At 38.3% G+C, this 16,326-nt stretch overlaps 1 protein-coding gene across 7 annotated transcripts in view; it reads left to right on the plus strand.

Moving 5' to 3' along the window:
* EIF4G3 (eukaryotic translation initiation factor 4 gamma 3) overlaps positions 1-16,326 on the plus strand; it is a 319,284-nt gene that overhangs the window by 278,553 nt on the left and 24,405 nt on the right. For all 7 annotated transcript variants that reach the window (XM_036256518.1, XM_036256520.1, XM_036256521.1 and 4 more), the window contains 6 exons: positions 1,070-1,164; positions 4,344-4,437; positions 6,265-6,382; positions 8,624-8,844; positions 10,537-10,652; positions 14,962-15,134. In XM_036256518.1, the coding sequence (XP_036112411.1) occupies positions 1,070-1,164; positions 4,344-4,437; positions 6,265-6,382; positions 8,624-8,844; positions 10,537-10,652; positions 14,962-15,134 (817 nt within the window). The remainder of the gene's footprint in view (positions 1-1,069; positions 1,165-4,343; positions 4,438-6,264; positions 6,383-8,623; positions 8,845-10,536; positions 10,653-14,961; positions 15,135-16,326) is intronic.

Genomic DNA, 16,326 nt, shown 5'->3' on the forward strand with positions numbered 1-16,326 from the left:
AACCGCTGAGCCAAACCATCCAGGGTTGTAGGCCATTTCTAAGGAATCTTTTCTCTGAGTGAATTGGAGAGATAGCAGAAGTGTTTTGAGTGAAGTACCACAGGACCTGAGTTGTACTTTACAAGGGTCACACTGACTTCTGTAATGAGAACAGACATGGAAGCAGAGAAGCCATTAAAGAGATTTTGTACTAACTGAGGAAATGTTTCTGGCTTAAACCAAATTGGTAGTGTTGGTAGTGGTTAGAAGGTGCTAGGTGCTGAATATATTGTAATAGTTAAATTGGAAAGATTTGCTGACACATGTATTTGAAGTGTGAGGGAAAGAGGAGTCAAGGTTTTCTGCCTGAGAAGCTGAAAAGTTGGAGAAGCAGGTTTTGGGAAATGATTGAAGTATATTGTTATTTAGTGAAATAAACTTTGGAATAAATAATTTTCATCTGATTTCTCCTGAAGTGTTCTAATCATGAACTCTGTAAACACAATCATTAATGCTGTAAAAAACTAGCTTTTCGCCTGGCCAGTGTGGCTCAGTGGTTGAGTGTCGACCCATGCACCAACAGGTCACCAGTTCTATTTCCCCAGTAGGGGGCATGCAGGAGGCAGCCAGTCAATGTTCTCTCTCATTAATGTCTTTATCTCTCTCCCTCTCCCTTCCTCTCTAAAATCGATAAAGAAAAGTTATTTTTAATAAAACTAGCTTTGGCTCTCCCTTGGCTAGCACTTAGTCTTTATTCATTTGTATCATTTGATTTTTTTTTTTTTAATTGTTGAAAGTATTACAGATGTCCCCCTCCCCATTGACCCCCTCCTTCCTACTTCCACCCCCCTATATCAGTTGATTTCAAGGTCATTAATGTTTCATGGGAGACCCAATATAAGCAGAGGGCTGCTGCTTGATATTGTCATTTTGTGGCTGTTACAGAGACTATCAGCAATGCTTTAAATATTTCTTTTGTCTTTTTCTTTGGTTTTGATTGGAGCTGCTGAGTTGACACTATTGCTCACTCTTTCACTATCAAACTGACTTAAAACAGATGAGAGACTGGCTCACTCTGTTCTCCTGGCAGGTGTCCAGAGAGTGGACGAAGGTGGATGGAACACTGTACAAGGTGCCAAGAACAGTAGAGTACTGGACCCCTCAAAATTCCTGAAAATCACTAAGGTGAGTGTTAAATTTAAAAGATAACAGCTTCAAAACATAACTCTCAAAATTCATTTTTGTTCATATAAAATAGCCTTAATGTAGATTTTATGGGGTAGTTTTTTTTTCTCTACAAGTCAGTATTGATCAGCACTTTTTTTTTTTTTTTTATCCTCACCCGAGAACATTTTTTCATATTTTGTTCAGATAGAGTGGGAGGGAGGGAGAGAGAGAGAAAGAAACATCAACGTGAAAGGGACACATCGAGTGATTGCCACCCGCATGACCCAGCCAGGGCCAGGGACAAACTGCAACTGAGGTACATGCCCTTAGCGGGAACCGAACCCAGGTCTCTCTGGACCACAGGCCGACGCTTTAACCGCTGAGCCAAACCAGCCAGGGCTTGATCACTATTCTTTTTTTCTTTTTTTGTACAGATAGAGTGGAAGGGGGAGAGAGAGAGAAACATCGACGTGAAGGGACACATCGAGTGGCTGCCACCCGCACGACCAACCAGGGCCGGGGACAAACTGCAACCGAAGTATGTGCCCTTAGCGGGAACTGAACCCTGGTCTCTCCGGACCGCAGGCCAATGCTCTAACCGCTGAGCCAAACTGGCCAGGGCTTGATCACTATTCTTAATACTTGTCCTAGCATTAGTCCTTTTTATTTCTGTGAGGGTTTACTAAAGAGGAAGTGACTAGGTTAATTCTAAAAGCTATGAGATGCTTAATGTAAGAGAAATGATAACAAAGATACTTCAGAAGTCATAGTCAATTGCTAACTTTTATACAGTGTATCCTTAGCTCTGGGGAAGAAACAGCTACCTGTTTAAGTCTAACCGTGAAAGGAATTAATGGTTTGTTATGTCCCAGTTGTAAAAGAATAGTCCTGGCTGATTTGGCTCAGTGTTTACAGCATCATCCCTCGGACCCAGGGGTCTTAGGTTCAATTCCCGGTCAGAGGCCATACCGGGGTTGCATATTCAATCCCCAGCCCTAATCAGAGTCATGGAGGAGGCTACCAATTGTTTTGTCTCTTTCTCTCCCTCCCCTCCCCTCTCCTCCCCTCCCTTCCACTTTATCTTAAAAATCAGTGGAGCCCTGGGCAGTTTTGCTCCGTGGTTAGAGTGTCAGCCTGCAGACCAAAGAGTCTCAGGTTGACTTCTGGTCAAGGGCATGTACCTCAGTTGCGGTTTGTCCCCAGCCCTGGTCGGGGTCCTACAGGAGACAACCAATCAATGTGTCCCTCTCACGTTGATATTTCTCTCACTGCCCCCCGCCCCCCCCCCCCCCCCCCCCCGGCTCCCCCGCTCTATCTGAAGATAAAATAGAAAAATATCCTCGGGTAAGGATTAAAAAAAAGAAAAGCAATAACAGAGGACCTACTAGAAATCATTCTGTGATAAATATTTAATATACTCCATTTAATTTCTTCTCTCTCTCGAATCCCTCAGTAGTAAGAGGAAAGAATTTTCTCCTAGCAGATGTTTTCAGCAAAAGTTGATCACTATAAATAGGGTGAAGAATGTAGAGAAAGTAGAATTACGTTTTGTAAAAGTGGAAACTTCTATAGCCCACTGGGTTTGGCAAATTATTTGCAAGTCTAGTTTGAGCCTTGATTTAATACACTTACCCTAGTTCTGAAAATTGGCACTGCAGTAGGGTACTAAAGACAATCTAAAGCTAATGTGAAAACGTCAAATGAAAGAAGATAATTGACAAGAAAACAGACTTTGATAAAACTGAAAGAAGATGGAATATGTCTTTGCATCTTTATGGTTTTGTCAAAGCATTGTTTCAGGATAGAACATTACCTCTTAAAATCTCTCTTGCTGTTAATTAGCTAGAATCCTGTTCTTAAAGACTCTGGTATATTCTTCTAGTTGTTTATGTCTCAGAGCAGAAATTCCTTTGCTGAATACAACTTGATTCCCATCCACTATAATTTCCAGCAAGAGAAGGTTTTAACCAAGATCTTATGTTTAAAGAATTTCTTCATCAGCCCCAGTATCTTTGAAATTTTTATCAGTATTTAATGCTAATATTTGTGTTTTTAAATACTGTTTCTGTGACTGGACACTATAAAAAAGAATAGTGCTGGCCTGGCCAATTTGGCTCAGCAGGTAGAACATTAGGCCACAGACCGAAGAATCATGGGTTAAATACATCAAGTTAGCAGTCAAGGGCACTTACCTTGGTTGCAGGTTTGATCCCTGGCCCTGGTGAGAGTCATGTAGGAAGCAACCAATCAATGTGTCTCACATTGATGTTTCACTCTATCTAAAAAAATCAATGGAAGAATATCCTCAGGTGAAGATTAAAAAAGATAGGATGAATAGTGCTGGTATTAAATTTACAACATTATTTCCTTAATATATTGAAAAATATGTAAATTATTTTTAATTGATGTTGTATATATTCAGATCATCATAATACTTTACATAAGTATCCTAGAAAAAGTCCAAAACCATTAAATGAATTTATTGTTACTGGGAGAGATTTATGTGAGAGCATGTCTTATAGCAAGACAATACTGTCAGAAGATAGTGATACCGTTGTTATAAAGAGCTGCATTACAAACTTTGTGTTGATGTTTTATGTTACGTTGTAATTCTATTCACTTGCACTAAAAATGTGCAATGAGGGTTAAACCTGAAAGTTAGCAGGGACCTTAATTCCCTATCTAACATTCTATTGTTTTTTTTTTCCCCCTTTATTGAATACTCACATTCTACCTCTCCATCCTTAGCCCCAGGCTATATTATGGGCTTTGCTAAAATGTGAAGTCTTTCTGCCTTTTGACTTGTTTTCTTAACAGTCATATGAAGAGATTAATAAGTTAATTTTGTAATCTTTCTGTGTTCGTTCTTTATTTTTTAAATCATTGGGTATTATTATATAAGAGGAACCATTAGAAACTACTTACATTTAGCAAATTGGCACACCATCTTAGAGGACTTGAATGCATTCTCCAGACCCACCAGTGGGATCAGATTGTTCTGTGGAAGCTGGGTTCTAAGAGAGTGCTTCAGGGGCCACAGGAATCCCACTTTGACAGGAATGGCTCCAATTTATGTCTCTTAAATTGGCATTCCAAGCAAAATGTTGATGCTAAAATTGGTTTTACTGCCCTGAAAATAAAAAGGAAAACGATACTAGAATATTTCCCAGAATTGACTCTTGTCACTTATGTTACAGCCCACAATCGATGAGAAAATTCAGCTGGTACCCAAAGCACAGCTCGGCAGCTGGGGAAAAGGCAGCAGTGGTGGCGCCAAGGCAAGCGAGACTGGTAAGCAGGAGAGTCCCTTCACCTGGCCGTGGTCCTTTAGCATCTGCCAGTCGAAACGTTCCAACAGCCATTTAGTAATGATTTAGGAAAGGGCCTGTAGACTAGTGGCGCCCAAACTTACTGGTGGCCCTTTCTGACTGACATTATTATTTTCTCCTCAGTAGTGATCCTTAGGTTTTTTTGTTTGTTTTGTTTTAATTAATTTATTTTTTGTTAATAGGTTGTTTTAAGACTTTGCTCTCTTAGGTTCCTTTGTTGTTGTTGTTGTTGATAAATTCAATATGATTACAGGTATTACTGAGACACCAAATTAAAAGACAAACTCCCCCTGGTCGGTTTGGCTCAATGGTCTGGTTGTCGGCCTGAGGACTAAAGGATCTCAGTAAATTCCCGGTCAGGAGCACATACCTGGGTTTCAGGTTCCATCCCTGACCCCAGTTGGGTTAGTGCAGGAGGCCAGCAATCAATGTGTCTCTCTCTCTCTCCCTCCTCCCACTGTATCTATAAATTCAATGGAAAAATATCCTTGGGTGAGGATTTAAAAATTAATAATAATAAAACAAAATATTGGGGGGGGGCAAATTCATTTTGCTGAGAAAAAGAATGTTAATAACTAGAACATTTAACTTCAGGGTATTGTAAAAAGAATTAAATTGAAATAATTTTCAAAATCTTTTTTTTTTTTAATCCTTACCTGAGGAGATTTTTTCATTTTTTGTTCAGATAGAGTGGGAGGGAGAGAGGAAGAGAGAGAGAGAGAAACATCGACATGAAAGGTAGACATTGAGTGACTGCTACCTGCATGACCCAACCAGGGCCGGGGACAAACTGCAACTGAGATACACGCCCCCGACAGGAACCGAACCTGGGTCTCTCTGAACAACAGGCCGAAGCTCTAACCGCTGAGCCAAACCGACCAGGGATAATTTTCAAAATCTTTTATCAAAAGTCATATTTTTAAGATTTGACCTTAGGACTGCAATGTTCGGACCATCACAAACACATCTTAAGAGTTGAAGAAGCCCTATGGAAAGAATAATCACTTCATTGTTAACTTTCTTTCCATCTTTTTTTCCTACTAAGTAATTTTGACCCTTTTTCTTTAAATTAAAAAAAAATTATTAATTTAAATCTACATGCATAATTTTATATAAGTTAAATCATAACATTTATATTAGTTACCTTTTTTAAGTGAAATGCTGTTTATCCTTAAGCAACTTGGAGATTAGGGGTATCCCACCCCCACCGTCACCTCGTGCAGTCAAAAATCCATGTATAACTTTTGACTCCCCAAAACATAAATTTTGCCTTGGTATCCTCGGGGGATTGATTTTAGGCCCCCCTGCAGATACTAAAGTCCCAGATGATCAAGTTTTTTGTATGAAATGTGCAAGGTCAATGCATACAGTTGTCCCTTCGCATCCATAGACTCCCAACCGTGGATCCAAAGCAGAATAGGCATTTATTTTAAAATTCAAACAATTCAAATTTGTGTTCCACGGTCCTGTATTTTGTTTTGTTTTTGCTTGCCTCCATCCTTTTCCTGTTTATCACTCCCACCTCTATGACATACCTAGGATAATTTGATTATGTTTTTAAAGGATCAAGAGCAAATTGTTGTAATTAGTGAAGATTTCTAATTTTTTTCATACAAATTCTAACACCCTGCTTCTCAGAATATGATCTTTAGACCAGGAGATTGGCATCACCTTGTTAGGCTTGTTAGAAATGCCTAGTCTCAGGCCCTACCCTAGGGAGGCAGATGAATCAGACGCTGCATTTTAGTCATGTGTTTTGTGTTTTTTTCTCAATCCTCAATACCCATAGATGCCTTACGGTCAAGTGCTTCCAGTTTAAACAGATTCTCTGCTTTACAACCTCCAGCACCCTCAGGGTCTACATCATCTACACCTTTAGAGTTTGATTCCCGACGGACCCTAACCAGGTAAGGAGACTGCTATCCATGCTCATTCAAGACTCTCCTACTTGTCACTATGTCTGTCTGTTTGTCTGTCTCTCTCACACACACACATGTGCCCACATAAATTATGATGATAATTCCTATGGATGGATTTCTATCATCCTTAAAGTTGATTTCCTTTTTCTTTTTCTCCTTTAACCTTTACATTCTATAATTTCCAAGATAAGAACAAAATTGAGTGATAGGTTTGGGATGAAATGGAAAGGAAGGGTAAGTTAATCTGGCAAATATCTAATGGTTTGCTCCTTAAGAAAGCCAGGCTGACTCAAAAAGTTCTAGAGGCTGTATAGGGCTCTCCAAGCTAATGCCTCTGGATGCTCTGGATTATTTAGCAATCTCACACGTGGGGATTAAAGGGTATGCCAGCCCACCCACCACACCTTGCTGTCACTGTTCTTCAAGTTATATTTGAGTTGTCTTTTTTTTCCCACTACTCTGTTATTCTATCTTCCAACTTTTGTTATTGTAGGAGTCATACAGTCAAGAGTTCTATAAACTAGTCTACCAGGAAGTGGATGAAGACCTGTAGTATAGTGACAGAGAAAAAAAAAAAATTTTTTTTGAATCTTCATTCAAGGATGTGTGTGTGTGTGTGTGTGTGTGTGTGTGTGTGTGTGTGTGTGTGTGTTTTAATATGTGTGTTTTATTTATTGATTTTAGAGAGAGGAAGGGAGGAGGAAAGAAAGATAAAACATTGATGAGTGAGAAACATTTATTAGCTGCTGCTTGCATGCCCCCTCCTGGGGATTGAGCCCGCAACCTAGGCATGTGCCCTGACTAGGAATTGAACTGGCAACCTCCTGGTACATGAGAGGATGCTGAGCCAACTCTGCCACACCAGCCGGGCTCAAGGATATGTTTTCAGTGATTTTTACAGAGAGAGAGAAAGGGGGGGAGAGAGTAAGAAATGTGCATGTAAGAGAAACATCGATTGTTTGCCTCCTGTACATGTCCTGACCAGGGATCGAACCTACAAATTAGGTATGTGCCCTGGTGGGAGTCTCACCTGCTATCTTGTGGTGTGTACTGGACAACACTCCAACCGAGTCATGTGGCTGAGCGAGAACAAAATTTTTGATAGAAGCACTTTTAGAGCTGAAGTTTCTTTATAGTCTCAAACTTTTGTTTTTTACTAATGTAATGTTTGACTAGGTAGACTTTATAAACTACGTTACTATTCCCTTGACATCTGAAACAAAATATACTTTGTACATGTCAACTGTTTAATTGTGACTTGGATTGTCATTGAACACTAGTTGTGCTGTTGAGGTCTTTGTGGCTCTTTGCTCTGCCATAAATTTCCCCTGATGGCTCTGCTTTTAGAGTGTGTTTTGTTTTTTTTTTTACAGTGGTTAGATTGTTGTCATACCTCTACCTCTTCCCTCTTCTTTCCCTTTTAATTGATTTGCTGCTTCTCTGGTCTGCCATGAGTAAGGAACTGTTTAACCAGATGGTTAGAATTATCTAAATGAATAAACTATGTGACATTGGTTATCCAAAAATTACTTCTACTGCTTGGTTCTTAAATATTTTCCATATAGTTGTCTGGATAAATAAAGTATAATTTCTAAGATAGTGATACCATCTTCTTTTGTTATTCTGTTTCCCTTTCACTCATTTAATTCATATATTCACCACTGTCTTCTTTATTCTTAAAAGATTTTTTAAAAGTAAAACAAGGGATTGCCATTGTCATTTTAAATTTTTGAGTAGTGCCCTGGCTGGTTTGGCTCAGCGGTTAGAGCGTTGGCCTGCGGTCCAGAGAGACCCTGTTTCGGTTCCCGCTAAGGGCATGTACCTCGGTTGCAGTTTGTCCCTGGCCCTGGTTGGTCGTGCTGGTGGCAGCTACTTGATGTGTCCCTTTCACATTGATGTTTCTCTCTCTCTCTCTTCCTCTCTCTCCTTCCCACTCTATCTCAACAAAAAATGGAAAAATGTCCTCAGGTGAGGATAAAAAAGAAATTTAAGCAGTATCCCTTTAACATTTAAGAGAAAAGTTAAAGCTATCTTAATAGTCTCTTTAAAGCACTGATTTTATGTGTTTTTATAATTAATTACATTTTGAAGTACAATTGGTGCTTCACATATCTCAAGTTTTCTCAAAAATTATTGTGCATACTTTAGAAAGTCTTAGTGTTACTTTATAATTTTAAATACACAGGAGACGGGGTCTTTATTTTGAAAAGTGTTGTTTTGTCTTTTAAGTCGTGGAAGCATGGGCAGGGAGAAGAATGACAAGCCCCTTCCATCTGCAACAGCTCGTCCGAACACTTTCATGAGGGGCAGCAGCAGTAAAGACCTGTTAGACAATCAGTCTCAAGAAGAGCAGCGGAGAGAGATGCTAGAGACCGTGAAGCAGCTTACAGGAGGCATGGACGTGGAAAGGAACACCACTGAGGCTGACCGAAACAAAGCAAGGGATTCTGGTGAGAGACTTTATATGAACAAATACAGGTGAAGGTTTGGCCTTCAATTTGGAAAGAAAAATAGAAAGGAGACTCTATGCCTGAGTAGATTTCATGGTGACACACACACCTGTGCCTTAAAAGTTCATAGTTTTATAATATAGTTCTCACTCCCCAAGTATCCTTTTGTTCAGTAATTTGTAAATTTTCCCCTTTCTCTATTAAATGTGATGATTTTGAGGTCTTCTTACTGTGTGGCAAGCAATGTGAATATCTTACATGTTTCCTAAATAACGCTCCACTGTGCATTAGAGTGCTTATGCTTTGTATGGAAACTCTGACATTGAGCCACTGCGAGGGGAACCAGAGAAAGTGTCAGATTGACTTTTGTTACCTTTCTCTTCCTTGGTAATGTGTGTGGGTTTTGTACATGTTTAGCTTGTGTATGCTTAGAGGAACAACTCAGATAATGCTCTAAAAATTGCCATATGTTTAACCTATCAGTATTTCAGTTTCCTCATTTGCTACATGGGGATAACAAGTGTAGGGTTATGATGAAGATTAAATGAGAACTCAATACAAGTAACTACTTAGAATATTATCTGATAAATACAAGGTTTTCAAAAAGTACTAAGGGTCATAATGACGACGATAATATCAGTGATGAAAAATAGTTTAAAGATAATTTTGGCATCTTTTAACTCTTCATCCTGAAGTAGTACTGGTTGTTTATAACATTTTTATAACTTTCATATTTGTTTTACTCTTTAAATTGTGTCTTCTAACTCTAATCTCTAAATGGATTTCTAAAGCAAGTCTCCCAACTGATTAGAAACCTCAGATCTTTCAGCTTTAAGGACATGTACTTGTTTTATCTGTGCTATGTGTTTTGGGAACATAATAAAATAGGGCATGAAAATAACATGTAGTGAATAATGTAGCACAGCCGCCTTTTGCATGTTTATTGTCTCAGTCATTTGTTCATTCACCACGTGCACACCGAGCAACTGGTGACTGTCACTCACTCCCTGCTTTCAGCCTTCAGCCTGCTGGCTCAGGAAGACCTTTATCAAATAAGTCCACAAAATATGACCTATAACTACACACTGAGAGAAATGCTATGAAGGAAAGGAACACAGTTATAAGGGAGTACTTAAAAGAGGAACTATGTAGAATTGACAGAGGAGTATCGGGGAAGGCTCCCCTGAGGCCTGAAGGACCAAGAGGAGTTAAAACAGGCTTGTAGGGAGGGACATGTATGGGACAGAGAGAAAGAGCATTCCTGGCAGGGGGAGTATTTGAGCAAAGTGGTAATAGGGGAGACCATGTCATGTTTGAGCAGTTGCCAAAGGCTCATGTAGCTAGAGCTCTGTGTACGATTGTGCAGGCCTCGTGTGCTTTTCATCATTGACGCAATGGAGAGGAATCAAAATACAGAGAGTAACAAAAACACTTTAATTATAAAAGTTACCATATCCCTGTAAACCTTTTAATTATTGTGGATCATGAAGTTCCTTAGTCTGTATCTATTCTAAAATAAATGTTTCTGTATTCTGCTTTTAGGTATCTTACTTTGTCAAATTTGTATCTATTTTCAGTGCCTTTTCTGAAAAAAAGCAATGTAACCACATGTAAACATTATCGACCGTGATCTGACCATTTTAATAATTTTTGTCATTTTTTTACTTTCTCACTCTTTTTAAACCTCACTAGTCACAAAACCAGAAATTCCAACATCAGCCCCTGAAAAGCCTTCACTGTCAGACGAGGAAATGGAGAGGAAGTCCAAATCTATCATTGATGAATTTCTACACATTAATGATTTTAAGGTAAATGATTTTTTTTTAAAAGAAAGCAACAGCAACAGAGAAAGCCCTATGATAGACATAGTAACTTGGTTCTGGTCTGAATCACTTATCACTACACACGGACAGGACTTAGAGTGTGTGACCCAAGTCCTACACAGTTCAGTTTGCACAACCCTGATACGTTTTTGTCAAGTACTGTCTTTTACATTGATACTATAATAGTTTACAAAATCAAGTGGCAGGAAGACAGAATGGGTACCAATCCATTGCCACTATGGGGTAACCAAATTGTCTTTGATATTAATGAACAAAACAACATATTATCATTATGAGGCATCTCTGGCTCCCTGTATATTGCCTCTTATGATTTATAGTCAGTTTGTCATTCTTATATTAACTTTACAGTATGGCTGACATTACTTTTTCTTTATTTTATAAGTAAAAAACTGAGACACAAAGGAGCAAGCACTGTGTCAGGTCATATATCCTAAGTGAAACATTTTAAGACATAGCTTTATATTTGCCCTTCTGATCGATTTTGACCTTCTCTTTGATCTTCACTTTAAGATGGTAGTGAATAAGATAGATATACTACTGCCTGACTTCATGGGCAGAGACAGACCATAAACAAGTAACTTCACAAATACATATTTAAATTGTATTTATAATAAATGCTGCCCGGCTGGTGTGGCTCAGTGGTTGAGCGTCAACCCACGCACCAAGAGGTCGCCAATTCTATTCCCAGTCAGGGCACATTCTCAGGTTGTGGGCCCAATCCCCAGTGGGGGACATGCAGCAGGCGGCCAATCGATGTTCTCACTATTCAATGTTTCTCTCTCTCCCTCTCCCTTCTTCTCTTTCTAAAGTCAATAAAGAAAAAAAATTTTTTTTAATTAAATAAATGCTAGTAGACCTATTTAGGGCCTTAGGAGACATCATATAATAAGACCTAATTTAGGGATCTGGAGTAAGCAAAGTCTTGTAAAAAATATTTATCAGATATAAAAAAAAAAAATTTGTCAGATGTATTAAGAACGTTTGCTTTGGCATATATGATTAAAAATTATCTTGACAACCTAGTTATTATTTGCTTTCCATACAAAAAATCAGTTTGGCTAACTATAGCCCAGTCTTCTTAAAATCTCAAGTCCTTAAATTGTCTAAAATTCAGAAGAAATAGGAAGAAGTTTTGATGACAAGAATGTTGGAGAGGAAGACTCTAGAGAAGCCCTTGAAAACCAGCAAAAATAAATAAATGAACATTAACAGAAAATAGCCAAAGCATATACTTCATATACTGTGATTTGTTATTTAAATTCTTAGAAAGGAGAACTATTCTTATAAACTGGTAGCACAGCTTTTTTCTTGCATGGAAGTAGAGAAATACAAAAGACTTAAAAGAAAGACTAAGAAAGATGAAGAGCAGAGACAACAAGGAAGAAAGCAGTGGAGATTGACTTTAGAAATAATTTGAGGAATGTACAAAGTTACTGAGCAGCAAATACTTTGAAAGAGGAAATATATGACTCTGTGATGAGCAAGAGAAATAGGGAGAAAAAGACCTTAGTAACACCTAAGTACAACAAGAGGACCCTTGGATACATCATCAACCCTAGGCCAGGCCTGCAGTTTGTAAGGGATAGTCAGGTATGACTCAGGAATTTCATTTTGTAATGTACAAGACTGCTCTGCTGCAGAGGGGCACTAAGAACCAGGTAATAGTGTCGGGCATAGTGAGGTCTTACTTTGTGCTAGGTGCTGTTCTACACATTTTATATGTATTTATTTAATTTCCATAATATTTTCTGGTGTTGACATTATTATAATCGCCATTTTTATAGATAAGAAAACTGAGGTAAAATAACTTGCACTAAGTTGTATTGCTGATAAGTGGCAGACTCAGTAGTCAAAGCCAGGCTGCTGGCTTTAGAGCATAAACTGTACTTTATTCTATTACCTTTAGAGTATTAGTGTGTCACACTAAAGGCATACAGAGCTTATCCTAAGGAAGAGTTTTTTCCTAACATCTTAATAAATGCTATTATTATTAACAGTAATAAAAATTAATATTTACTGCTTTTGTTTTGTGCTTAGCAATGTGTTAGGTATTTTTATATACATTTTATATTCAATTCTCACAGTAATCCTATAATAGGAAGTCAAGACTGGGAGATTAAATTATACTCCTCAACTCACACAGTGGTGACAGAGCCAGGATTCAGACCTACATTTAAATGTCTGACTCCACAGCCTGTGTTTTTAGCCTCTGTGATATATCTTTCTTGAGGACCTGAAACGTGCTGAGCACATTTGAGGGAATACTGCCTGGATATACTGTAGTATTTGTAGTGAGCAACCTGGTCTGTTTTTATGGGTCTTTTAGTGGGTAATACAGACAAAGCTACCCTAAATATAGGTACCCTAATAAGTAAACAACTGCAAAAAAATAATTTTTTAATGCAGGGAAGTAAAATTAGGTGATATGAGAAGCTGTGGTTAGGTAGTCACAGAGACTGTAGGAGGTGTCATTTCAACTGAGAGTTCAAAAACAAGAAAAATCAAATCATGAGAAAGTCCAGGAGAAGGGCAGGATTATGAACTGTTATGACATTAGAAGTATTGTGACATAGTTAGTTGACCCTACAGATTCAGTGAATAAATTCCCATTGGAAGACACTTACTTAGTCACTTTAAGTTAAATGCTGAAGATTAAATGTTTGCATTCCTTTCCACTTTCTCCTGAAAAGGCATTACAGTGATGATGGTGCTCTTAAAATGAAGCAAAACTCCACAAGGATGAGATGCATAGGGAATAGATAGCAGCAACAGCCTGGAAGGTTAGAAATTAGAAGGATGATGGTGATTTATTTAACAGACTATGAATGTGCATGAGGGTGCAGCTGGAGCAGGAAACAAGGCTTGGTGGGTGAAAAGTGTAGATAAGAATGGCAGCTGGCCAGAAAGTTTAAGAAATGTCAGTCATAAAAAGACAAAAGAGAGCCCAGCTGGTGTGGCTCAGTGGATTGAGCGTCATCCCATCAACTGAGAGGTCCTTGTTCGATTCCCGGTTGGGACACATGACTGGGTTGCGGGCTTGATCACTGGCAGAGGGCATGCAGGAGGTAGCTGATCGATGTTTCTCTCTTGCATCAATGTTTCTATCTCTCTCTCCCTTCCTTTCTCTCTGAAAAAATCAATTAAAAAAAATTTTTTTTTAAAGAGAGAAAAAGGACTGCTCTAGATTAAAAGCATCTAAAGAGACATCATGACATGTGATATCGGGTTTTTAATTGGATCCTAGAACAACAAGAAGCTGTATTGGACATTTGGGAACAATTGTGGAAATTTGAATATGTAATATATATATATATATATATATATATATATCAGATAATATTTTTACTGACTTGTATAAATGTTAAGTTTCTTATATAGAAAGAAAAGTAACAGATGAATTTCAATTGAAGTGAAGATACCTACATGTACATTGTAGTATTTAATTTGTAGTTTGAAATTTTTCTAGATAAAAAGTTAACATGGTGAGGTACTAAGTAAAGTAGTAGAGGGACAATAAAGCAGCAGAGAGACACCTTGATGTGCCTTATACCTCCTTCAGTCAGGAGGCTGCCCTTCTCTCGTGCATCTTCCCCTAGGAAGAGCTACTGTCTTTAGAGGTGAAAACAAAGGGTTTTTGTACTCAGGGTTGAGATAGGTGAGGGCAGGGTGACACACTGCTATATGGGTGATCCAGTGACCCTGGCTGCCAGGCTTTTACCCTGCACACCAAATACATGGACCTAGCCAGATCAGCCCATGGTAGGAACCCCAAGAACTTCATAAAGGTTTTTAGTACTTAACTGTTTTAACAACTTTCCTATGAGAGAATACCTTTTTCATTGATGATTTTGCAAATGGTAATATAGCCAAACAAAATTATCTTAGTTGCCTTTTTAAGCAAGGCCTTTGAATCATGACATCGACTTTTTATTTTATAATATACCATTTTTAATTTTTTAAATCATCATAAAATAGGCAATTATGTAGAAAAATACATTTTTGTCTCTGGTCCTTTGAATGATCTATAATAAAATTGCTAACCTATACCCATTTGTTTTATAAAGACACACTTCTTTTGTTTTTAAATATGACTTGTAATGCCCTTTCAGCTGCATTTTACTAAGCTACATTAATGGTTTTAAAATTATAAGTGAAACTGTCTTGTTTGTCAACTTCACTGAGTTTGTCATAAGTAAAAGATTTTAAACTTATTTTAACACTCTGATAATGCTATCTAGATTCTGGGGTAAGCTTTTATTTGCTATTTGAACAGGAAGCCATGCAGTGTGTGGAGGAGCTGAGTGCCCAGGGCCCGCTACATGTGTTTGTGAGAATGGGAGTGGAGTCCACCCTGGAGCGGAGCCAGATCACCAGGGACCACATGGGCCACTTACTGTATCAACTGGTACAGTCAGAAAAACTCAGCAAACAGGACTTTTTCAAAGGGTCAGTATCCTCCTCAAGCGTGATATTCATTTACTAGGCTCTTGAGTAGTGGTTAATTTTAAAAGTACATATCTAACCCGGCCAATGTGGTTCAGTGGATTGAGTATCATCCCGTGGACTGGGAGGTCTGGATTCAATTCCTAGTCAGGGCACATGCTCGGGTTGCGAGCTTGATCCTCAGCAGGCAGCCAGCCGACTGATGTTGATGTCTCTTTTGCATCAATGTTTCTGTCTGTCTCTCCCTCTTCTTTCCTCTCTCTCTTAAAAAAAAAAAAATTAATAAAAATATACCCATTTGAAATTTTTAGCTTTTTCATAGATTAAATTGTGTTATATTGATAATATGTTGGTTTGGTGTGATGGCATTTGGGTTTGTTTGTTTTTTTTTAATCTCATTGTTGGATCTGTATTGTGACTTAAGTAAGATAGCAAAGAACCCTTAACTGTAGGGAAACTGAGGCCTCACCAGCCTATTCATTTGTAAAACCTTGGATAATTGTTGAGGAAAACACTTATCTTTGTGAAAAATATTCTTTGAAAAATTGACCTAAATAAACCATGATTAGTTTGGCCAGGAAATGCTTGTCTGTCTATGTCCACCCCATAGAAGGATATGTAACTCCAAGTTGTTAATGATTTAGTCTGCTCCAGGTTGGTTTCATTATGGTTCCTGTTGGTAGCTATTTTGATGAAGCCCTGTTGTCATTGGTAGTGTATCCTCATTTGCTCAGATTCTGATATCTGTGTAATACACCATTATCACAGGTGCATGGGTCAGGTTATTTGTGGTACAGCAACAGAATCTTACCCAGGCTTAGGTTTTCAAGTCAATGTTTAAGGCAAAAATTTCATATGGTAAAAAATGTTGTTTTAGGAGCTGTGTTGTACAATGTAAACATATAGTCACAGCCATTGGTGATAGGTGCGCACTCTCTAAGAGCAAAGGAACTGCAACCTCCTGAGGGCTGAATATCAGAGTCACATCTTCTTTCTCATATTCACCCAGGCTATATGCTTATTACATGGAATGGCAGTAAGAATTCTGCATTATTTATTTTTCTCCTTGTAAATCTTTTTTTTTTTATCCTCACCTGAGGACATTTTTCCATTTTTTTGTTCAGATAGAGAGGGAGGGAGAGAGAGAGAAACATTGATGTGAAAGGGACACATCAAGTGGTTGCCACCCACACAA

Source organism: Molossus molossus, unplaced genomic scaffold, assembly GCF_014108415.1.
Source record: "Molossus molossus isolate mMolMol1 unplaced genomic scaffold, mMolMol1.p scaffold_m16_p_12, whole genome shotgun sequence".
Lineage (NCBI taxonomy): Eukaryota > Metazoa > Chordata > Mammalia > Chiroptera > Molossidae > Molossus > Molossus molossus.